General features: G+C 49.1%; 3 protein-coding genes across 5 annotated transcripts in view; 1 reads left to right on the forward strand and 2 right to left on the reverse strand.

Annotated features, from left to right (window-relative positions):
* The window catches only part of RPS6KA4 (ribosomal protein S6 kinase A4), a 28,864-nt gene extending 22,710 nt beyond the window's left edge, over positions 1 to 6,154 (forward strand). Inside the window, exons 15-17 of the mRNA XM_060689567.2 lie at positions 570 to 729; positions 2,891 to 3,054; positions 3,688 to 6,154. Of these exons, the coding sequence (XP_060545550.1) occupies positions 570 to 729; positions 2,891 to 3,054; positions 3,688 to 3,894 (531 nt within the window). The 3' untranslated portion in view covers positions 3,895 to 6,154. The remainder of the gene's footprint in view (positions 1 to 569; positions 730 to 2,890; positions 3,055 to 3,687) is intronic.
* A 5,638-nt stretch (positions 6,155 to 11,792) lies between these two features.
* On the reverse strand, positions 11,793 to 18,590 carry LOC117670285 (calmodulin-1). The gene is made up of 6 exons (XM_034425341.3): positions 17,782 to 18,590; positions 16,017 to 16,047; positions 15,563 to 15,706; positions 14,570 to 14,676; positions 13,966 to 14,101; positions 11,793 to 12,492 (listed from the first exon to the last, which is right to left on the reverse strand). The coding sequence occupies exons 1-6, from the start codon at positions 17,782 to 17,784 to the stop codon at positions 12,464 to 12,466; spliced, it is 450 nt and encodes a 149-aa protein (XP_034281232.1). The 5' UTR covers positions 17,785 to 18,590; the 3' UTR covers positions 11,793 to 12,463.
* Positions 18,591 to 19,910: 1,320 nt separating this feature from the next.
* The window catches only part of SLC3A2 (solute carrier family 3 member 2), a 28,019-nt gene continuing 24,056 nt past the window's right edge, over positions 19,911 to 23,873 (reverse strand). For all 3 annotated transcript variants that reach the window (XM_060689569.2, XM_060689571.2, XM_060689570.2), the window contains 4 exons: positions 22,986 to 23,193; positions 22,148 to 22,291; positions 21,897 to 22,007; positions 19,911 to 21,022 (listed from right to left, as the gene is read on the reverse strand). In XM_060689569.2, the coding sequence (XP_060545552.2) occupies positions 20,675 to 21,022; positions 21,897 to 22,007; positions 22,148 to 22,291; positions 22,986 to 23,193 (811 nt within the window). In that variant the 3' untranslated portion in view covers positions 19,911 to 20,674. The remainder of the gene's footprint in view (positions 21,023 to 21,896; positions 22,008 to 22,147; positions 22,292 to 22,985; positions 23,194 to 23,873) is intronic.

Here is a 23,873-nt window from a genome sequence, read left to right on the forward strand (position 1 = left end):
TTCTCCACAATCCCCACTCCCTTCTAGCACTGATAATGTTCCCTAGTAGGGTCATGAAACGTCTCCAAAAAAACAGCCAAGCTCAGAGAGCACCAAACGATCCCACAGTCCTCTTCCTCCTCCTCCTACATTTTACAACAATCCCCATTCCCTTCTAGCACTGATAATGTTCCCTAGTAGGGTCATGAAACGTCTCCAAAAAAACAGCCAAGCTCAGAGAGCACTAAACGACCCCACAGTCCTCTTCCTCCTCCTCCTACATTTTACAACAATCCCCACTCCCTTCTAGCACTGATAATGTTCCCTAGTAGGGTCATGAAACGTCTCCCAAAAAAAAAACAAAGGTCAGAGAGCCCCAAACGACCCCACAGATTTTGTAATTGTTTGGGGGCATTGAGGGGAACCAACAGGGGTTCAGGACAATCAATGGGCTGAAGAGCAGGAAACCTCCCTATTTAATCATCTCGGTGGGCATCCCTTTTACCACGACCCTGCAAGGTAGGACAGGCTTGGGGAGGCGAGACGTTGCTGCCGTCTCCTTCGGCTCATTTGTCTTCTCTTCCTTCCAGTACACCATGCTGTCTGGCCAAGTCCCCTTCCACAGTAGCCAAGAAGGCAGCGCGGTCAGCCACGCCGCCGACATCATGCACAAAATCAAGGAAGGGCAGTTCTCCCTGGAGAGCGAAGCTTGGAAGAACGTGTCCGAAGAGGCCAAGGAGCTGGTTCGAGGTGATGGGGATGGACAGCCGGAGGCAGGGGAGTGGGGAGACCTTCCGACGTGTTTTTCATCGTGGGGTCCTATGTTCACACCAACACGCTTAAATCGGGTCAGGTCGATCAGGTGATTGCATTGGCCGAACGCGCCTAGGCTAACCTAGGTGAAGGATTTGATGCTTTAGCAGTAGCACTTAAGACTTCTGTACCGCTTCACAGTGCTTTTACAGCCCTTTCTAAGCGGTTTACAGAGTCAGCATATTTGCCCGCCAACTGTCTGGGTCCTCATTTTACTGACCTCGGAAGGATGGAAGGCTGAGTCAACTTTGAGCTGGTCAGGATTGAACTGCGGGCTGTGGGTAGAGTTAGCCTGAAATACTGCATTCTAACAGGAAGGAAGGAAGGAAGGAAGGAAGGAAGGAAGGAAGGAAGGAAGGAAGGAAGGAAGGAAGGAAGGAAGGAAGGAAGGAAGGGAGGGCAATAGCACTTACACTTATATACCGCTTCACAGCCCTCTCTTAGCAGTTTACAGAGTCAGCCTCTTGCCCTCCAACAATCTGGGTCCTCATTTTACCCACCTCGGAAGGCTGAGTCAACCTTGAGGCTGGTGAGATTCTAACCGCCAAATTGGGGAGGGAGAGAGGGAAAAAGGGAGAGAGAGAGAGAGAGAGAGGGAAAGAAGGAAAGAGAAGGAGAGAGGGAAAGAGAGAGAGAGAAAGAAAGAGAGATGCATTTAATTTTTTTTTTAATTTGATTTATATGCCGCCCTTCTCCGGAGACTCAGGGCGGCTTACAATGCGTTAAGCAATAGCCTTCATTCTTTTGTATATTTTATACAAAGTCAGCTTATTGCCCCCACAAACTGGGTCCTCATTTCACCTACCTTAGAAAGGATGGAAGGCTGAGTCAACCTTGAGCCTTGGAGAGATTCGAACCAGCAGAAATTGCAGGCAGCTGTGTTAAATAACAGGGTGCGTAGACCACTGTACTATCAAGGCTCTTGAGCCTTGAGCCTGGTGAGGATTCGATCTGCCAAATTGCAGTCAGCCGGCAGTCAGCAGAAGTAGCCTGCAGTACCGCCCTCTAACCACTGCGCCACCCTGGCTTTAGCTGGTGCTGTGCAAAACCAGCCTGTTTGGGGCGTGCTTACAATTAAATATGTGGTTGAGATGTAGTAAAAAAAAAAAAATGGGGGGGGGTTAATTGGGTTCAGGCGTGTTGTGCAAAGCCAGCCTGCCGGTTTCTGGGAAAACCCCCCCCCCCATCACATGGCGAAGAAGGAACCGGAGGTTTCGCCAGCTGAGCTACTTCTGCATTTTCCCAACTTTCTTTTTTTGGCACAAGCCACAAACGTTTTCAACTTTACTACAGATAACCCTCGAGTCACAAACCTTCATGCAGGGACCATTCGAAGTTACGACGGCCCTGTGAAAAAGGTTAAGAGAATCTGGTTTCCCCATTGACTTGGCTTGCCAGGAAGTCACAAAGGGAGAATCGTGTGACCTTGGGAATATGGCAACGGTCATAAGTATGAGCCAAGCACCTGAATTTGGATCATGTGACGGCGGAGGGGCGGGGGGGGGTCCCTTCAAAATTTTTACCAAGGGGTTCTCTGCCCGGTTGCTGGGTGGGTGTGGCCATGCTGGGCGTGGTCTAGTCGGCCTCCTGCACCATGGCAGAGGGCGGCTTTTTGCCCTCCCCAGGCTTCAGAGGCTTTCCTTGAGCCTCCAGGAGGGCGAAAACGGCCTCCCCAGGCTCCGGAGGCCCGTTTCCGGCCTTCCCGAGCTTCCAGTAGTCCCGTTTTTCACCCTCCCCGAACCTCCGCGCTTACCTGCATCCAAAACAGACCGTGTGGGGACTCCTGGGAGGGGAGGGGCAGGGGCCAGCCAGGAGTGGGATTTGGGGGTTCTCCAAGCTGCACAGAATCTTAGCTAGAGGTTCTGCCGAACCCCTGTGAACCCCCAGCAGCCCACCCCTGGGGGGGGGAGTGAGGAGGCTCCAAGGGTCACAAGTGTGAAAGCCAACCATAGCTCAACTATGGTCTTCGAACGGTCGCTAAATGAACGTTCGTAAATCGAAGGATTATCTGTAGTAAAATAGGGAGGGGAAGACACCGGTTTGTTTGCCGAGAGGGTGGTTTTTGTGGTTGAAATCTCATCTGCCCGTCTTCGGCCAGGTCTTCTGACGGTGGACCCTGCCAAGCGGTTGAAAATGTCCAACCTACGCTACAGCGAGTGGCTCCAAGATGGCAGCGCCCTCTCGTCCACTCCGCTCATGACGCCGGACATCCTCGAGAGCTCCGGGCCGGCCGTGCGAACGGGCGTCAACGTGACGTTTATGGTGAGAGTTACCAGTTTTAAGGCTGGGGGATTTATTTTATTTTCGAAGGGACGGATGGGGATGGGATGAGGGGTGGTCGTATGGGAGAAGGGCCCTGAGCGCCATCTAAAAACTATCAGCTCCCCCCACCCCCCAAAAGCAATCTCTGGATTGGAAACGATTGCCTTTGGAGGAGGCAAGACGCTGAGCTTGTCGATCGAAAGGTCGGCAGTTCAGCGGTTAGACTCCCGAGTGCCGCGTGACGGGGTGAGCTCCCGTGACTTGTCCCAGCTTCTGCCAACCTAGCAGTTCGAAAGCACGTAAAAAAAAAATGCAAGTAGAAAAATAGGGACCCCCTTTGGTGGGAAGGGAACAGCGTTCAGTGCGCCTTTGGCATTGAGTCATGCCGACCACATGACCACGGAGACGTCTTCGGACAGCGCTGGCTTTTCGGCTTTGAAACGGAGATGAGCACCGCCCCCTAGAGTCAGGAACGACTAGCACGTATGTGCGAGGGGAATCTTTACCTTTAATGTGAAAATATATATATAAACTGTTTTTTTTTTTTTTAAAAAAAGGTAATAGAAAGAAATCCTTCTTTTGATATATATAAAAAAATTAAAATCACATTTTTTTCCCCTCTCTCTCGTCTAGGCCTTCAACAAGGGGAAGCGCGAAGGGTTTTTCCTAAAAAGCGTGGAAAACGCCCCTCTGGCCAAACGGCGTAAGCTCAAGATGTCCAGCACCGGTGCTGAGGGTCGCCGAAGCAGCAGCAGCTCCTCCTCTTCCTCGTCTTCGGGCTCCTCCACCCGTCCCCCCAAAGCCAAGATCCCCGCCATTCGCCACGACCCCCCCTCGTAGCAGCCGGGGGAAGGGGCCGAGCACTGAAAACGCTGGATGGGAAAAGGGGGTATTTATTGTCTATGTTGCTGTCTGGGGAGCATCGGGGAAGCCCCAGCTTCCGTTCCCCCATCCCCATTTCCAGCCCACCCACATACCCCACCATGATGTGATACCTTCATTCAGAATGGGGGGGGGGGTTTGGAAGTTCAAAGCGACTGTTCTCTGTCGGAAAAGGCAGAGATTTGGGGCGCTGATCCTGGGGGGCTCTTGGAAGGTTTGGGCCACCCCTGTTTTGATGGCTGGAAGGAGACCTCCCCCCCTAATTTCCAAGCCCAATCCTACATCTTGATTCCACGAGGACGCAGCCAAGGGAGATTTTGCAACTTTGGGCATTTTAATGTGGGGGTTTTATTTTCTACCCCAGTCTGGCGCTTTTCTGCATGCAAGGGGGCTGGCTTGGACCCCCATTTCCCCAGCCCTAGATCCGCAGGCAAGGGAATGAATTAAGGTTGTTTGCAGATACAGGCTGCCGTTTTCCAAACTACCAGCAGAGGGCAGCGGTCCTCTCGGCATCCTCCCCCACCCCCTGGTGGTGAGCTGCATTTTTGCAATCCAAACTTGAGATTATTTTAAGAGATAATGGGGTTGTTTTTATTAAGGATGGGTAGCGTTTAATTTTTTTTTTTTTTTTTGGATATACTGTTAATAGGAAGGGATTTGCTCCTTCTGAGGCCAAAAACTGCATTCTGGGAAAGAAAGGAGAATATTTCCTCCTTGCTTTACAGGTAGACCTCGATTTACAACAGTTTCGTTCAGTGACCGTTCGGCGTTACGGCGGCACTGAGGAAAGGGATTTACGACCGTTTTTCACACTTGTGACCATTGCGGCATCCCCGTGGTCAAACACGGCGACGATTCAGGACGCTTGGCAGCTGACTCATACTTAGTGACGGTTGTAGTGTCCCCGGAGGTCACGTTTTGCGACCTTCAGATCAAGTCCACGGGGAAAGCTGGATTCACTTAACAACCACGTTAAGAACGGCAGCGATGCCCTTGACAACTGTGGCGAGAACGGTCGTCAAATGGAAACGTCTCGCTTAGCAACAGAAATGTGGGGGCTCAGTTGTGGCCGTAAGTCGAGGACTACCTGTATTTTTATATTTTTTGATCCCCGTACACTCCCATGTCTGATGCAGAACTTTAACGGCAAAACTTAGTGCCAAGGTACGTTTGGGCTCAGACGTTAGCCACTTCAACTATTATTAGAGTTAGTCTGCGTGTCACACTAAGATAAAACTAACCAGGTTAAATGATAGGTTGGCACAAGGCTTACATCTGGGGCTACAGCTTCTTGCTGAGTGACTCCTGAACCTCACCCTTTTGTATAAAAACCACAGGAGTAAAAATACGATACTTTTTTAACAGGTAAAACTCTAAAACTCATTCTGAGGAGGATGTTAGATTTTAAGGGATATACAGGCAGTCCTGGACTTACAACTGTTCTTTTAGTGACCGGAGTTACAGCGCCACTAAAAAAAAAAAAAAAAAACGACTTATGACTTAGTCCTCACACTTATGACCGTTTCTTTAGCACCTCTACGGTCACAAAATGTTCAAAATTCGGGCACTTGGCAATGGCCGCCTCTATTGACGATGGGTACAGTGCCTTGGGAATGCAAAAATTTCCATTTGCAACGTTCCCAGACGGCTCCCAACCTAAGGGTGGGAAGCCCGATTCGCTTAATGATGCGATTCGTTTTAACAACCGTGAGAAAATGCTGAAGAACCGCAGCAAAAAAAAAAAAAAAAAAAAGACTTCACTACGCGGTGAAAATTCCGGCCCTAACTGTGGTCGTAAGGCGAGGACTAACCTGTGTGTATGTATATAGGTGTAAGAGAAACCAAAAAACAAACCAACCCCAGAATAAGATGCATCGATCTGTTTCTGTGTCCGGAAGAAAGAAGCCAAATAGGAAATTTGTAGCAGGTCTATTTTTTGGGGTGAATCCGATAAGCTCAGGCGGTTTGGGGGGTGGGGTGGGGTGGGGCAAAAGGGAGAGAGTATATTTTTAAGAAAGCAAATTCCTGTCTGTCTTGTTTAAATATATATATTGAAGGCAAGCATGGGAGTGAATGTTTGTGCAAAGCAGCGTCTTTCACAGTTAGAATTTTGTGTGTGTGTGCGAGAGATCGGATAGAAGCTCAGCTTTTGTCCCAGTTCAATAGGAGATTTTTTTAAAAAAAAAAACATTGGAAATATAGAAACAGGAAAAAAAAAGAGCATCGCATCAATTAAGAAGAATTCTATCCACCAGCTTTGCTTACCGAGATTAAATTTTTATTTAAACCCTTATTTATAGGAAGAAACACATTAAAAATAAAAACCCTCCACTGAATTCTACTTTAATTTAATGAAATCAAAGACGCTGAATTCTTAAGAGGTGGATTTATTATCAGCGTTTGAAAGTTGTACTCAATACAAGAGGGGCTTCTCTTTAAGCCCCTCGCCAATTTTCCTACAGCAGTATTAATTGTCTTTTTTTTTATTATTATTTCCCCATTGCTTAAGCCCGTGATGGCAATCCTATGGCACATGTGCCAGAGGTGGCACACTCAGCCCTCTCTGTGGGCACACACGGCGTCACCAGCTGCTCTTCACCAGTGCCGGAGCGCTGAAAACGGCCTGAAAAACAGCCTGAAAATGGCTTGAAAAACAGTCAAAAAACAGATAGTTTTCGGGCCTTTTTCAGACCATTTTTGGCGCTGAAAATAGCCTGAAAACAGCCCGTTTTGGGGGCATTTTTCAGGCCATTTTCAGGATGTTTTTTGGGCCATTTCAGGCCTTTTTTCGGGCCATTTTCAGCCGTTCTTGGGCTGTTTCGTGGGCTGTTTTCAGGCTGTTTCTGGGGCTGTTTTCAGGGCTGAAAGATGCCCCCAAAATGGCCCGAAAAATAGCCAAAAAACCCCAGACCATTTTCAGGCCATTTTCCGATTGTTTTTAGGCCATTTTTGGCCCTGAAAATGGCCTGAAAACAGCCTGTTTTGTGGGCATTTTTGGGGCTGTTTTGTGGGCTATTTTCAGGCCATTTCTGGGGCCGTTTTCAGGGCCAAAAAATGGCCTGAAAATGGCCCAAAAAACAGCCAAAAAACCAGACCATTTTCGGTCCATTTTCAGGTCTTTTTTGGCCCTGAAAATGGCCTGAGAACAGCCCATTTTTGGGGCATTTTTCAGGCCATTGTCAGGCTGTTTTTCGGGCCATTTTCAGCCATTTTTGGGCTGTTTCATGGGCCATTTTCAGGGACAAAAAATGGCCCGAAAATGGCCCGAAAAACAGCCAAAAAACCAGGCCGTTTTTGGGGCATTTTTCCGGCTGTTTTCCGGCTTTTTTTTTCGGGCTGTTTTCAGCCGTTTTTGGGCTGTTTCGTGGGCTGTTTTCAGGGCCGGAAAATGGCCAAAAAAACGGTCATGCACATGCCGGCCAGCTGGTGTTCAGGTTTCCGGTGCTCCGGCGGGCGCACATGCACACACGTTCCGATTTGGGCACTCGGTGCCGAAAAGGTTTGCCATCACTAGCTTAAGCTAACTGGGGCAAAAAAACAAACAAACCCAGTCCTGTTTGAATTTTTATTCTCTATAAACGTGGGTATGTCTTGGTGTCTCGAAGAGAAACTTATTGCACAGATTTTTGGAAACTTAAGATATGTTGCCTAAAGCGTTTTGAGGACTATGTATTTTATGTAGGGGGGCGGAAAATGCGGCTTTTCAGGAAAGTCAGGAGTGTTGAGTTGCTAAATTTCTGATTGGGGATTTGATAAGGTTATTATTATTATTATTATATTTTTTTTAAGAACGGGTGGTAGCACGTTTAAGGAATATTTTGATGGGGAACGACCGTAGCTGTAAATGGGGGGAGGGGGGAATTGTAAAGGGGTATGAATGAGAGAGAGTGGGTTTTTTCCCATTCTTGAATCGGAGACACCAAATATATATATATATAATTGCACACAAAAACAGCATGAAGACAAAAAGGGCCTGAGAAAAGGAAGGAAAGAGAAAGCGAGTGAGACAGGGATTTTAAAGGGAAGTGCAATTAGCAACCTATTGCGATTTGGGGAACGAGGGAGGAAATGGAGAAAACGTAAGCATGGGAAAAAAGTATTACCCCCACCAAGGCTGCCAGTTTAATCCACATGAAATGGGAAGTTTATTGCTGCTACTTGAAGCATTTGGAGTTCCCTTAAATTAAGAACCAGCATCTGCCACCGTTTAAAACTGATAAATTTTTATACCGTTAATAGGATAGCGATAGGGCACTTTAGAGAGAGAAAAACTTCGGGAAAATTTGCGTTTCTGTCGAGGACGCCGCTGCAGATTGCTAAATCAGTGTTTCTCAGCCTCGGCGGATTTTAAGGCGGGATGGGACTTCGATTCCCAGAATTCCCCCAGGCAACGTTGGGTTGTTGTTACTGGCTAGGGAATTCTGGGAGTTGAAGCCTACTCAGACGTAAAGGTAGCAAGGGTGAGTAATGTTGCTCTAGGCCAATGGTTCTTACTATTTTCCGCTCCACGGATTCCCTTTAAATATCTTTTGTGGCCACGGACTCCAAGACTTAAGATTGAAATCGGTGTATTTTTTCCAAGTCTTTGCAGTCCTCCAGGGATCCGTGGACCACAGGTTGAGAACTACTGCTCTAGAACTTTTCTAACTTCTGCAATGGGACGTGGCAGGTATTGTTCTTCAAAGATGGAATTGGAAGTGCCTCATAAATCTATTTGTCCTGGTCTACGAAGGAGGAGGAGGAAGCGAGCGGATGCTTTAAAAATCACAATATTGGGCAGGGAGTGGAAGGCGCCATTCATTTTTCTCCCTGCACAAAAAAAATAATAAATAAAACGCTTGGCTTCAACATCCGGGGAGATTTAGGGAGGAATTCTTGAACCTGGCTCTCCCTTAAGCCATCTTTAACCAGCATCGTGTGAACTGGACGCGATAGGTTGGGAGGAAACGCAGGCAACTTAACAAGGCATTTTCTGCACCATATAAAGAAAAATCTCTTTTCCCTTGGGAAAGCGACAGTATGCTAATTTTGCCCCATTTCTAAGCCTGTTTAAAATACAGGTAGTCCTCAACTTACCTGAGTTCATTTAGTGACCGAAGTTAGAACAGCTGTGAAAAAAGTAACTGGTGACCCTTTTTCACACATACGACGGTTGCATGTGGTCAAAATCCAGACGCTTTGGCAAACTGGTTCGGACTTACGACCGTTGCGGTGTCCCAAGGGGTCACGCGATTTCCCGTTTCGCGACCTGCATTGTCTACGGGGAAGCCAGATTTCGCTTACTAACTTATCCAACTGCGGTGATTCCCTTAACGACAGTGGCAAGAAAGGTCGTAAAAACGGGGCAAAGCTCGCTTGGGTCTCACTTAGCGACCAAAATGTTGGGCTCAGTCGTGGCCGTTAAGTCGAGGACTAGCTGTAGTAGTCCTTCTCAACGGTTTGGCCAGCTGTTTTCCTCCTTCCGTCTCGTTTGCACTTGATAGCTGTTTCCCCGCGGGGAGCTAAAACTCTCCTCCTGCCATGGGGGCAAGGGACATCCGTGTGCGCGCGTGCGTCTGTACATACGTGTGTATGTCTTAACTGCCATAGGCCCTCCGCTCGGTGCCAAGGAGGAGAAGAGTGAGTGGAGGGCGTCCTTTTAACATCCTTCTTTTCAGTAGCACAAGACTCAAGGGGGGAGGGGGGGAGGTCCCAGCCCACACAACCAAACCATGTGCATTTTTTATTTGAAAATAAAAATCGCCTCTGAAGCCAAAGCGCTTTTTCTCGGATTCCTTTCGGGCAATTTTTTGTCCGCGGAAAAGGTTTCATTCCAAAGATCAAAAAGCATTGGTCGGGTTTGGCTCGATGGAACAAATTCCGAAATATTTGGCTCTGTGGTTTTTATGTGGTGTGAGCTTGGCTGTGGGGGTTTGTTTTTTTTTTTGCAGACGTTTCATGACCCAATTAGGTAACGTCATCAGGACTAGAAGGAAGTGGGGGGGATTGCTCTCGTTTTATAGGCGTTCGTGCAGCCGTTCCCTGGTAGGTGTGCCCAAATGCACTTTTCTCCCAATTGTGTGCTTTTCAAAGCCTTTGATACTCCTGTGTGGTACCAATAGAAGAGAAGGTATGGAGCCAGGGGTGAAATGGTACCGGTTCGAGCCCGTTCGCTCGAAGCAGTTGTAACAAATGCTACCGGTTTGCTGGAACCGGTAGTAATAAAAATGCTTAAAAAAAAAAAAAGTTCCAACAATTGCATGGCACAGCTGATTGACACACAGCTGATCATCGGAACTTTTTTTTTTTTTTTTTTCATCTTAGGCATTTTTTTTTACTACCGGTTTGCTGGAACCAGTAGTAAAAAAATCCTTTAAAAAGTTTAAAAAAAAAGTTCCAGGATCAGCTGTGCGACAATCAGCTGTGCTGCTGCGTGATTTATATTTGCGCAGGAAATCCTGCTTTCTAGGGAATCTAAATTGCGCGGCACAGCTGTTTCCCGCCTCCTCGCTGTTGTACTTACCTTTGCAGACTCAGAAAAGGCTTCTTAGTGCACGCGAGCGAAGTGAACCGGTAGTAGGCTTCAGAGCATTTCACCCCTGTATGGAGCTGAGGGTTTGAACTGAGCCTATAAAATGAGCTAGCCCCACCCCATCCTGTCACACTGATCATGTTACCTAGTTGGGTCGTGAAACGTCGGCAAGAAAACCACCAAGCTGAGAGCGCGTCCAGGACCCCATCGTTCAATCCTGAGCTACAAATATTCTCTTCTATTGGTTCTACTGTGTGTGTATGTATGTGTGTGTATACACGTGACAAATGTATTCATATAAACCTGAAATATCACAAGGTCAATTCTTTCATGGCGCTGGACACACAGTCCGTTACTACATTCTCTGGAAATTTAGAGGGCTAGTGAAATACACTAACACCTAACTTTGGGGTCTTCCCAATGCTGAAATCCACAAATTTATCCATTCGCTTTGAATTTTCTTTTGATGGAATCTCAAAGCTTGACTAGTTATATCAATAGTATCTCTCTCTCTCTCTCTCTCTCTCTCTCTCCCCTCCCAATTTTCCCAAACAAATCACCAGAGCTGGTTTTTCATTCTCTTAACTCTGCAATTTAGGAGACATTAAAATCCTTCCTTTTTAAGTGACCTCCTTCAGTGGGGCTGTCATTCCCATTGCTGCCAAAAGGATGGATATGGCTGGCTGAAAAATGCACGGTTTTCCTGATCTGGGAGCTGGCAGATCCCAAGGAAAAACAAGGAATGGCCCTTTCAAGGAATCTTGTGGTGAAAATGGAATCTTTTAAGTGGGAAGAGGCCATTTAGAACACGGGTTTCTTAGCTGCTGCAAAATATAAACTCCTTTATCCCAAACCCAGGAGTGGGCTACGGGGGGGGGGGAAGGGGGGGCTCGCAGGGGTTCGGAAGAACCTGTAGCTAAGATTCTGTGCAGTTTGGAGAATCCACAAATCCCACTCCTGGCTGGCCCCGCCTATCCCTCCCCTCCCCATATGGCCCGTTTTGATGCAGGTAAGTGCAGGGCGCGCACTGAGGCTCGGGGAGGGTGAAAAACAGGCCTGCCGGAAGTTCGAGAAGGCTGGAAACGGGCCCGTTTCCGGCCTCCAGAGGGCCTCTGGAGCCTGGGGAGGCTGTTTTCACCCTCCCAGATGCTCAAGAAAAGCCTCCGGAGCCTGGGGAGGGCAAAAAATCCCTCCCCCCGTGGTGTAAGTCACACCCACCCTGGCCACGCCCACCCAGCAACCAGGCAGAGAACCCCTTGCTAAAATTTTTGAAGCCCCCCCCCCCCCCCAAAAGCAGCACGGCTTCAGGGCCTGATTTTTACATAAGCAGATTGGCTCCATCGGATTTGAAACACAAAAGTTTATTTAAAAGAAGAACGGAGAAGAAGAAAAAAAAGAAGAAGAAGAAGAAATAATAATAATAAAAAGAAACCTTTACATCAACTGGAATGGAACAGAAGCATTCCCTGAAGCTATGGAGGGGTAAGGGGGGAGTGGAGAGGATGGTTATTGATTAGGTTAACAATTACAATATATCCAAGATATGCAGATAGTCCTAGGAAGACAACGGTCCGATGGCGGAAGTATGCAAGGAGGCCGCATACGACGACAGTCCATGAATGCGGGGGGGGGGGGGGGGGGAACCGTGGGTTGCAAGGCAAGGGGTTGAGCCAGGGGGGAGAGGGGGCGGCCTCACCTTCCTACCCACCTCTTGTTCAAAGGCGTCCCATTTTCCAGCCCCATCGCTTTCCACAAGGGCTTCGAGGCACCGTCCCCGGCCACCACCGCACCCACCCCGGGGGGGGGGCAGGAGGAGGGCGGGCAAAGGGAGGGGCAGAGCAGGGAACAGCCACAAACTGCTAAAAGCGTCAATGGGGCATGAGTTGTACACAGACAAAAGACAGGTGGGGCTGGATAAGAGCCCAGCGGGAAGCAGCCCATCCTTCCATCCTGAAAGGCCGTGGGGGGGGTGGGGGCGCGGCGGGCGAGGGGGAGGGAGAGAGGCAGCGGCTTGTCTTATTTGGCGGTCATCATCTGTACAAACTCTACGGAGCAAGGAGAGAGGACGGAGAAGGGCGTCAGGGGTTTTCCGAGGAAGGGGCCGCCAAAAAGAAACACCCCCACCCACCCGTTAATGAATCTGTTTCGACGAGCAATTGTTCGGAGAACATACAGTTAGAGATCTGTGTCTCTCAACAGTGGTGGGATTCAACCGGTGTTAACAGCCGGTTCGCTGAAGCATGCGCTTTCAAAGGCACTCCGCCTGCGTGCGCAGTGCGTTTGAAAACACCTCTAAAACTTACCTTCTACTGCAGCCCCAGTGAGTAAAACAGCTGAGGCGCAGCAATCCGCTCAACAGAAATATAGGTTGGTATAGCGCAGGGACAGGCCGGCGGGCGGGCCCAGCCAATCGTCGGAGCCAACCAGTTCGCTCTCAGCTGATCATCGGAACCAACCGGTTCGCTCTCAGCTGATTGTCGGAGCCAACCGGTTCACTCTCAGCTGATCATCGGAACCAACCGGTTCGCTCTCAGCTGATTGTCGGAGCCAACCGGTTCGCTCTCAGCTGATCATCAGAACCAACCGGTTCGCTCTCAGCTGATCATCGGAACCAACCGGTTCGCTCTCAGCTGATTGTCGGAGCCAACCGGTTCGCTCTCAGCTGATCATCGGAACCAACCGGTTCGCTCAGCTGATTGTCGGAGCTACCGGTTCCGGTCCGAACCAGTTGAATCCCACCCCTGTCTCTCAACCCTCGGCCACTTTGAAGAAGGGTGGACTCCAACTCCCACAATTCCCTAGCCGTCTTGACAAGACACGGGATACTCATTAGCAAAAGATGCAGATAAAGGTTAAAAATTAGCCCTGAAATTACTATAGATCAGTGTCTCTCAACTCTCGGTGACTTTGAAGAAGGGTGGACTCCAACTCCCAGAATTCCCTGGCCACCTTGACAGACAGGGCGTCCTCATTAGCAAAAGATGCAGATAAAGGTTAAAAATTGGCCCTGAAATTATTGTGTAGGATATGCTGGGGGAGGGGGTTGGACTAGACGACCTACAAGGTCCCTTCCAACTCTGTTAATCACTGTCTCTGAACCATGGCCACTCTGAAGAAGGGTGGATTCCAACTCCCAGAATTCCCCAGCCAAGGAGAATCCGGAAGCGACGCGGCGGTACTGGCTGGGAAAATGTCAGGCTCCGACAAGCTTGGCAAAATCCAGCCAGACGAACCGTCACCGGTGGGGCTTCGGACCAAAGCTGTCCTGTAGGGACAGTGAAGAAAGAGAGGCAGCTCGGTGTCTAAAGAGGGACAGGCAAGTCCCTTGGATAGCCCTGAACCTCTCTTTCTTTCACCCGTTTCTAGTCCTTAGTGTTCTCGAGCTCTGCTTGCCAAGTAGGAGAAAATAATAACGCTAAACCGTTTCTTTGGAATAAATGCCACCTGCGCGAGACAGTCGGTTCTCCAGCCACTCACCTTTGACCCCCGAGGATGCCCAAGGACCTTTGGCCCCTTACCTTCGTAATTGACTTGCCCGTCCCCGTCTATATCTGCTTCTCGGATCATTTCATCCACCTCCTCGTCCGTCAGCTTCTCACCCAGATTGGTCATCACATGGCGCAGCTCGGCGGCGCTAATGTACCCATTGCCATCCTGGAGAGAGAAGGAAGGAGGGACAGATGAGACACAGGTAGGCCTCGAACTTACAACCGTTCATTTAGTGTCCGTTCAAAGTCACAGCGGCACTGAAAAAAGTGACTTTCTTGCACTTACAACCATTACAGTGTTTCTGGGGTCACATGATCAAAATTCAGAGACTTGGCAACTGGCTCATATTTATGACGGTCGCGGTTGTCCCCGGGGGTGTGTGTGTATGTCACGCGATCCCTTTTTGCGGCTTTCTGACGAGCAAAGTCAATGGGGAAGGCAGATTCACTTCACAACTGCGCAACTCACTTAACGAACGCAACAACGGTGGCAAGAAAAGTCGTAAAAATGGGCAAAACTCACTTCACAAATGTTTCCAGCAAAGTAAATTTGGTTGTGGTCGTAACTCGAGGGCTACCCGAAATCGTCATGTTGTCCATCCCCCCCCCGCCCCCCCAAATTAAGCAAACTCACCTTGTCAAAAACTCGGAAGGCCTCACGGATCTCTTCTTCACTGTCTGTGTCTTTCATTTTCCGGGCCATCATAGTGAGGAATTCTGGGAAATCGATTGTGCCATTGCCTGGGGAAAGGATCAGTCAGATCAACTGACTAAAAAAAATAAAATAAACACAGCTCTTTGCTACCTAATCACAAGAATGCGCACACATAATGCTAGATTCTCCACCGAAGAAATTTAGATCCCCCCCACCCCCAAAGCGGAAACTCTGGAAAAATCAAGGCACGGCCTACTTTAGCCCCTTCTCTCTCTAGTCCTAGTGGACAATCACTTAAATATAAGCCAACGGTGTAGTGCAACTGCCAAAAAAGCCAACACAGTCATAGGCTGCATTAATAGAGGGATAGAATCAAGATCACATGAAGGGTTAAAACCACTCTAAGATGCCTTGGTGAGGCCACATTTGGAATACTGTATCCAGTTTTGATTGCCACCATATAAAAAAGATGTTGGGACTGTGGGAAGGATGCCGAGAAGAGCAACAAAGAGGATTAAGAGACTGGAGGCTAAAATATATGAAGAACGATTGCAGGAACTGGGTATGTCTAGTTTAATGAAAAGAAGGACTAGGGGAGACAGGATAGCAGTCTTCCAATATCTCAGGGGCTGCCCCAAAAAAGAGGGAGTCAAGCTATTCTCCAAAGCACCTGAAGGCAGGAGAAGAAGCAACGGGTGGAAACTAATCTAGGAGAGAAGCAACTTAGAACTAAGGAGAAATTTCCTGACAGTGAGAACAATTAATCAGTGGAACAGTTTGCCTCCGGACACTGATCCAACACTGGAGGTTTTCAAGAAGAGATTGGACAGCCATTTGTCTGAAATAATATAGGGTCTTCTGCTTGAGCATGGGGTTGGACTAGAAGACCTCCAAGGTCCGTTCCAACTCTGTTCTTCTGTTCTTCTCCCCAAACAGCCTCCCAACCACCATCCAGTTAAGGGCCCTGCTCACCATCTGCATCCACTTCGTTGATCATGTCTTGCAACTCTGCCTCGGTGGGGTTTTGACCCAGGGAGCGCATCACGGTGCCCAGCTCCTTGGTGGTGATGGTGCCATCGCCGTCTTTGTCGAAGAGGGAGAAGGCTTCCTTGAACTCTGAAAGGAACAGGGAGGGAGAGGTCAGATCCAAATTCGCCCCCTCTATCCAAACTTTTAACAGAGCAAATGAGGTAGGTAGGTAGGAAGGTAGATGATAGATACTAGATATAGATGATAGAAGATAGATAAAGATAGATAAATTATAGTTAAGATAGATGGATGGATATTTAGATGATAGAAGATAGATAAGATAGATAGTAGATGACAGAAAAATAGTAGAAGTAGACAGTTGAGTTTCCAAGGAATCTGGTTGGAGGTCTGTTTTTCCAGCTCTCCAAATCAATTCTGCAACTATTCCAATTCTTACCTGCAATCTGCTCCTCGGTCAGTTGGTCAGCCTGCGAAAGTTAACAAGAAAATAAAAAGTCAAGACTCCCCTTCTAATCATGCCAGCTTCCTTCTTATAAGTATACAGGTAGTCCTCGACTTACAACAGTCCGTGGAGTGACTGTTCAAAGTTACAACGGCACTGCAAAAAGCGACACCATTCCCCAGGGCCATTTGGACGCTTGGCGATGGGTGCCAAGATGGCGCAGAGGTCATAAATGTGAGCCAGTTGCCAAGCGTGTGAATTCTGATCCTGTGACCACTGAGACGTCTCACTGGTCGTAAGCGTGAAACACAGTCGTAAGTCACTTTCTGCAATGCCATTTGTAATTCCGGTCACTAAATGATCTGTTGTAAGTCAAGAACTACCTGTAAATTGATTATATATATATATAATCAATTTACAGGTAGTTCTCGCTTTACAGTTTACAGTTCGCTTAGTGACCATTCAAAGTTACAATGGCACTGGGGGAAAAAGGGACTTATGACGTTATTTACACTTACGACCCTTGACTGTGTGTGTTTGGGGATTGTTATGTGTGTTGGACCTGGTCTTTGGGTGCTATGTGAATTTCGTTGTATGGGTATACTCTGTATAAGCCTACAATGACAATAATTACAATTATTAGTCAGGTGAACAGAATCCGAGACGCTCGGCAGCTGACTCATATTTATGACGGTTGCCGTGTCCTGGGAGTCATGTGATCGATCCCCTTCGGTGACAAGCCAAGTCCATGGGGGAAGCCAAGATTCATTTAACAAACCGAGCTGCTAAACTTAACGACGGCATTGATTCGCTTAACGAGGGTGGCAAGCAAAGTTGTAAAATGCCCCCCTCCCCCCAAAAAAAACACCCCTCGAATGTTTCACTTAGCGACATAAATATTGGGCTCAGTGGCGGTCGTAAGTCGAGGACTACATGTTATAGGTCCTCCTGGGACCCTCAAATCCAGACAAAAACACCCAGAAAATTCCTTTCTCCCCCCCACACTCCCCCCCCCATAACTTGCCTTTGCATTTCTCCCACTTTTGCATGCAAAAACCCCTTAAAAGTTCACACTAACTGGGTAAAAAATTGGGTGGGGGGAGGGTTTTTCCATCTGAAACCCCTCCCTCCCTTCTTAGCCCCCTCCCAGCTCCCCCCTCAATTCCCAAGTGGGCGGGGTCCCCCATAGCTCCGCCCCTCCCCTCCTGTGGTGCTGACCTCCCCTCTCCTCACAGCCCCCCCTCAATTCCCAAGTGGGCGGGTCTTCATTAGCTCCGCCCCTCCCCTCCTGTGGTGCTGACCTCTCCTCTCCTCACAGCCCCCCCTCAATTCCCAAGTGGGCGGGGTCTCCCATAGCTCCGCCCCTCCCCTCCTGTGGTGCTGACCTCCCCTCTCCTCACAGCCCCCCCTCAATTCCCAAGTGGGCGGGGTCTCCCATAGCTCCGCCCCTCCCCTCCTGTGGTGCTGACCTTTCCTTCCTCACAGCCCCCCCCGAGAGTCCTAGCCCCCCCCACTTCAGAAAGGGCGGGGTTCCATTCCCCCCCCAGGTCAAAGCCCCCTCTATTGTCTTGAAGCCCCTCTTGTTGAAGGGGGGGCTCTACATGTATATCCCCCAGATTGGGGGTGGGCTAGATGCTCTTCAGGAGCCCCTCTCCAAATACGGCCCCTCCCCTTTCCTGCCCCGCCCCTTCTGGGTATCACGCGCAGGGTTATTCACGCTGCAACCCCCCCTCAAAATAAAATTGTCCCCCCCCCTCACCATGGTGACCGGACGAGGGAGCAGCGCCGCGTCCTCTCAGCTTTGGGATCCCGCCCGTCTTCCTCCGCTGCGGGCTGAGGACCCGCCGCCGCCGGTGCCGCTTGCTTCTCTGCGCATGCGCTCTGGCGATCCCCCAACGGCAGGCGGCGACCGTTGCTCGGCCGCCTCACCGCGCGCCAGCAGATCGCTCCGCCAAAGAAGTCCCGGAGAGCAAACCCGGGCTGCATTGGCGCCGCCCCCCCCTCTCCGTCTCACATCCGGGCTCTTGTCCTTATAGCTCCGCCTCCCCTTCTCTTACCCTCACGTGGCCCGCTGCGCGTGCCCCCATTGGTTCAGCCTCCCCTGCATTGCGTCGAGGGGGCTGCTTAAAGGAGAAGCCGTCACAACAGAACAAAAAAAAAAGAGGGGGCGGACTGAAGAGGAGGAGGAAGTCTGACCCGGAAGGAAATACTGTCGGCTGTCAATAAAGAGAGGGAGATTTAAAGGGGAAGCCACCCAAAGAAACCCTGTGGTTATTAAAGGGGAGGAGTCTATTTAAGGTGGTAAGACTTCATCTCCCAGAATTCCCCAAGCCACTTGGGAGAATTTATATTAAAAATTGCAAAACACTGTTTTTACGCTCTAATAAAAGAAGACAGCCAGCCAATAATACTCCTCTCTCTGTTGGGGAATTTTGTTTTAAATGCTTAGCAATAATTCAACTTAAGTATTTAAAATAGCCTTTGAAGCATTAGTTTATGCAAACTGAGAATGAATGAAACCAGAGCAGCAGTTTCACAACCTCAGTCATTAAGACGGGTGGACTTCAACTCCCAGAATTCCCCATTCAGCATGCATGCTGGGGGATTCTGGGACTTGTAGTCCACTCCGCTTATAAGGATTGAAAAGTTGAGAAATGTTCTTGTTTCTATAAACAGTATCTTCTTTAGAAACAAGAATAGCAATAGTAAGATTTGATTTAAAAATATGGAAAAAGAACACTTTGGCAGAAATTGTAACTAAGTAAAATATATTTGGGTATGACAAGTTGTATATGGTGTGATACGATATGGTCAATACTCTGTTTCATAAAATATGTGGGTGGCTGTTAGGGGGGAAAAAAGCCTAATAAAACTTGATTAAAAAAAAAAAAGAAATGAAAAGTTGAGAAATACTGCACTATTTCAAGGTGTGAGATTTATGGGATATATATCGGACTACAACTCCCATCTGTTGCAAAGCCAGAGCCTTCTGGGAAGGTGCTGATCTAAAAAATATCTACTTCAAAGCAGATTAATATTAGGATCCACATGGCTGAACACATATACTGTATATATTTATCTGTTGCAGCACCATACCCATAATCCTTTTGTTAAGAAGGAAGGGAAGGGGGGGAGGGAAGGGAGGAAGAAGGGACCGAGGGTGAGGAGGGAGGGAGGGAGGAAGGAAGGGAAGGGAGCAAGGGAGGGAAGGGAGGAATGAAGGAGGGAGGGAGGAAAGAAGGAAGGAAGGGACGGGAAGGGGAGGGGAGGGAGAAAGGAAGGGAAGAAAGGAAGGAGGAAGGAGGGAGGGAGGAAAGAAGGAAGGAAGGAAGGGACGGGAAGGGGAGGGGAGGGAGAAAGGGAGGGAAGAAAGGAAGGAGGAAGGAGGGAGGGAAGGGAGGAAGGAAGGAAGGAAAGAAGGAAAGGATGGGAAGGGGAGGGGAGGAAGAAAGGGAGAGAGGGAGGAAGGAGAAAGGGAGGGGAGGAAGGAGGGAGGAAGGAAGGAAAGGACGGGGAGGGGAGGGAGGGAGGAAGGAAGGAGGGAGGGAGGGAGGAAGGGAAGGGAGAAAGGGAGAGAAGGGAGAAAGGGAGGGAAGGAAGGAGGGAGGGAGGAAGGAAAGAAGGGGAGGGAAGGGAGGGAAGGGAGGGAAGGAAGAGACAAGAAGGGGAGGGAGGGAGGAAAGAAGGAAGGGACAGGAAGGGGAGGGGAGGGAGGGAGGAAAGAAAGAAGGGACGGGAAGGGGAGGGGAGGGAGGGAGGAAGGAAAGAAAATATAGTGGTTCTCTTCCTTCCCCCCCCCATATGACCTGAACCAAACCACAAAGGGATTTAAAACGACGGACACGTAATCCTTAGATTCCACCCTACTCAACAGAAACCAGATGAGTCTGAAAGTGAAGAGAGACATTTATTAAAACTTGTTCCACAGCAAAACGCAGGAAAGTTGGTTAGGCTTAATTCGGCTGACAGAATTATCTTCGAGGGGGCCAGACACCTGACGGGACAAAATTCCTAATAAGAGATCAGGAAAAGATTCTAGAACTGAAAACTGCAGAACCACAACTCAAAATGGGATGGAGATGTGTGGATGTGGGCGTTTTTGTGTGTGTGTTTTTGTGTTAGTGTGTGTTAGCACCAGACCGACACGAAGGTTTCACTCTGGGATTAGAGCATTTCAACCATGGCAACTTCCGGCTGGGGAATTCTGGGAGTTGAAAGTCCACCCGTCTTCAGAGTTGGCCAAGATGGAGAAGCATTGCTATACTGTAGCCCATCGTTTCATTGAAGCCCCATCATCCCCTCCAGCTCGAGAGAATGGAGGCTCAACGTCTCCCTCTGTCTCAGAGATGACCTGCTAATATCACATTTTTAGTGGGGGGGAAAAATATCGGCAGGTCCAGGAATGTTCATGGAACAGAGGTGACCTTGGCCAACTTCAGCCTCTAAGGTGCTTAAGGACTTTCTCCCGGCCAGCTGGTTGTGGGAAGTGGAGTCTGGGGGTCTAGAAAGGCTGAGCTATGGGTAGATACAAAGACAGGTAGATAGAGAAGAAGGAGAGAAGAAGTTCAGGAGAGACATCCTTGGCTGGAGTGTCTTGAGGAACTGGAGGCACCTCCTGAAAATGGGCCAAGACAGCATCTGGAGAAGACCGACTAGAGGGCCACGTAGGGGAAGCTGAGGAGAAGGCCTTCCGAAGGGAGGAGCTTGAGGTCCTTCAAATCCAGCTGCTTCTCCTCCCGGCTGGGATGGGTGCTGAGCTCCACATCGACTTGGGGTGGGAGGTGAGGGTGAAAGAGGGAGACGGTTCTCTCCTGGGGGCCGAAGTTCAGCGCCACCAAGAACCGCTTGTTCTGGTCCCAGACCCGAAGGTAGGAGAAGACGGAGCGATTCGAACTTTGCACCAGGGCGAAGTCGCCGTGCAGAAGGGAGCGTTCCTTGGTCCGAAGCTCGCTCAGCTCTTGGAAGAAGGTCAGGATGGACCCCTTCTGGCCCTGCTGCGCCTGGAAAAGAAAAACAGGGGGGTGGGGTGGGAAATGATAATATTTTTCTAGCTTCCTCGCACCTAGTGTCACCTAGAAGCTCTTCCCAGACAAGCTGCCTTTTGCAATTGACCGATTTTGGGGGTTTTGTCAACGCCAATCAATGATGATATTTTTCTATTTTATGATTATTATTATGATTATAGAGCTAAGAGAGAGGGACTGGCTCGAGGTCACTCAGCCGGCTTTCATGCCCAAGGCAGGACTAGAACTCACTGTCTCCTGGTGATTGACCCAAAGTCACCCAGCCAATTTCATGCCTAAATGGGACTAGAACTCCCCATCTCCTGGTGATTGGCCCAAAGTCACCCAACTGGCTTTCATAGTTAAGGCAGGACTAGAACTCACTGTCTCCTAGTGATTGGTCCCAAGTCACCCAGCTGGCTTTCATGTCTAAGGCGGGACTAGAACTCCCAGTCTCCTGGTGATTGGCCCAAAGTCACCCAACTGGCTTTCATAGTTAAGGCGGGACTAGAACTCACTGTCTCCTAGTGATTGGTCCCAAGTCACCCAGCTGGCTTTCATGTCTAAGGCGGGACTAGAACTCCCAGTCTCCTGGTGATTGGCCCAAAGTCACCTAGCCGGCTTTTATGCTTAAGATGGGACTAGAAGTCTCCATTGGCTCCAAGTCACCCAATCAGCTTTCATACTTAAGGAGGGACTAGAACTCCCCGTCTCCTGGTGATTGGTCCCAGGTCACCCAGCTAGCTTTCATCCTTAAGGCAGAACTACAACTCCCACTTACTACCTTGTTGGGCCTGAATCCCTGCCCCAAATTTTTGTCGTTTTTTTTTCCCCCTGAAAAATTACCTTCGCTCCTACAGCTTTTTCTTACCTTCACGGTGACGTTGCTGGCCACGGATTCAGCCAGCTGCTGCGCCCCTCTGGAGAATCCGTAAGTCGCCGAGTTGTCCCACTGCATACGTGTGATGTTGGATGTTGCAGGCTGGAGGAGAAATTAAGAGGATTTGTTGCCGGGTACAAGCCCACAGTGGAAAATATTCCGCCCTCCCCACCACCGCTCTCCATCATTGAGCATCCTACAAACCCATCTCACCTGACCCCCGCTTCTATGGCTGATCTTACCTGTCCCGGCAAATCCCGTAGGCCAATTTCGTCTCCGTAATCTGTGAAGGGAGTCCCGGGCAGAGTGTAGAAGAGGAGATGGTGGAGGCGAAGGAGCTGTTCTCCCATCGATTCGGTCAAATGTCCGAAGTCCGGTCTTCCCATCTGTGGGTGAAAAAAAAAAGAGACCGTTAGCAGCCCAGCGAAGAAAACCAAGCTGAGTAACCCGACAGGTTGTCGCGTCGGTGTTCCAAAACTTTGTGAAAGGGTTGCAAGAGCCATAATTAGCACACTAGCACTGATGCTACTACCTAGTTGGGTCATGAAACGTCTTCAAGAAAACTGCCAAGCTCAGAGAGCACCAAGGACCCCACAGTCCTCCTCCTGTTCTTCTTCCTCCTTTTCTCTACAAATCCAACTCTCTTCCACGGTAGCACTGATGCTGCTACCTAGTTGGTTCATGAAACGTCTGCCAGAAAACCACCAAGCTCAGAGAGCACAAAGGACCCCACAGTCCTCTTCCTCCTCCTCCTCCTCCTCCCCTTTCTCCTTCCCATCCTCTTTCTCCTCAAACCTTCTAGCACCGAGGTTACTACCTAGTTGGGTCATGAAATGTCTGCAAGAAAACTAAGCTCAGAGAGCATCAAGGATCCGAGTGACAGTCCTCCTCCTCCGCTTCTTCCTCCTCCTGCCCCTCACAACTCCCACTCTTTTCTAGCATTGATATTACCTAGTTGGGTCACGAAAGGTCTGCAAGAAACCCCCCCCCGCAAACTCAGAAAGCACTGAAGACTCCACTATTTCAACTCTACGCTACAAATATTCTCCTTTCAATACGGTATCTCAACTCGATCCTTACGCTCCAGCTGGGCCATCGGCTTCCTGCTGCTTGGATGTAATCTTCGATCAGTTTCTGGGCCGTGTGTCCCAGCGTGGTCGTGTCATCCTGTTCAGGCTTCACCAGCCCCTGAAGATACTGGCTGGTTAGAAGGTCCACCCCTGTGGTTTCGTTCAGAAGCGAGAAAATCCCTCCAGCGTCATTACGGCTGGTCATGGCGATCAGTACCCTGGAAGAGAAGGAGACTGTCTCCAGGTGGTCCTCGACTTACGACCACACCCGGGGAGCAGAATTTCCATTCCTAAGTGGGAAAGAATGAAAGACAGAAGAAAAGAAGGAGAAAGAAAAAAGGAGGAAGGGAAGGAAAAGAAAGAGGAAGGGAAGGGGAAGAAAGGAAGGGAAGGGAAGGGAAGGAAAGGGAAAGGAAAGGAGGCAGAAGGGAAAGGAAAGGAAAGGAAAGAAGGGAAGGGAAGGGAAGGGAAGGGAAGGGAAGGGAAGGAAAGGAAAGGAAAGGAAAGGAAAGGAAAGGAAAGGAAAGGAAAGGAAAGGAAAGGAAAGGAAAGGAAAGGAAAGGAAAGGAAAGGAAAGGAAGAAGGAAAGAAGGAAGATGAAAGGAAAGGAGAGGAGGAGGGAAAGAAAGAAGGAAGGAGGAAAGAAAGGAAAGAAGGAAGGAAAGGAAAGGAGGAGGGAAGGAAGGAAGGAAGGGAAGAAGGAAGGGAAGATAAAAGGAAAGGAAAGAGGAGGAGAGAAAGAAGGAAGGAAGGAGGAAAGAAAGGAAAGAAAAGATAAAAGGAAAGGAAAGATGGAATGAAAGAAAGAAGGAAGATGGAAGGAAAGGAAAGGAAGGGAGGGAAGAAGGAAAGAAAGAAAGAAAGAGAAAGAAAGAAAGAAAGAAAGAAAGAAAGAAAG

Source organism: Pantherophis guttatus, chromosome 18 (assembly GCF_059756535.1).
Source record: "Pantherophis guttatus breed Tessera chromosome 18, ASM5975653v1, whole genome shotgun sequence".
Taxonomy (NCBI): domain Eukaryota; kingdom Metazoa; phylum Chordata; class Lepidosauria; order Squamata; family Colubridae; genus Pantherophis; species Pantherophis guttatus.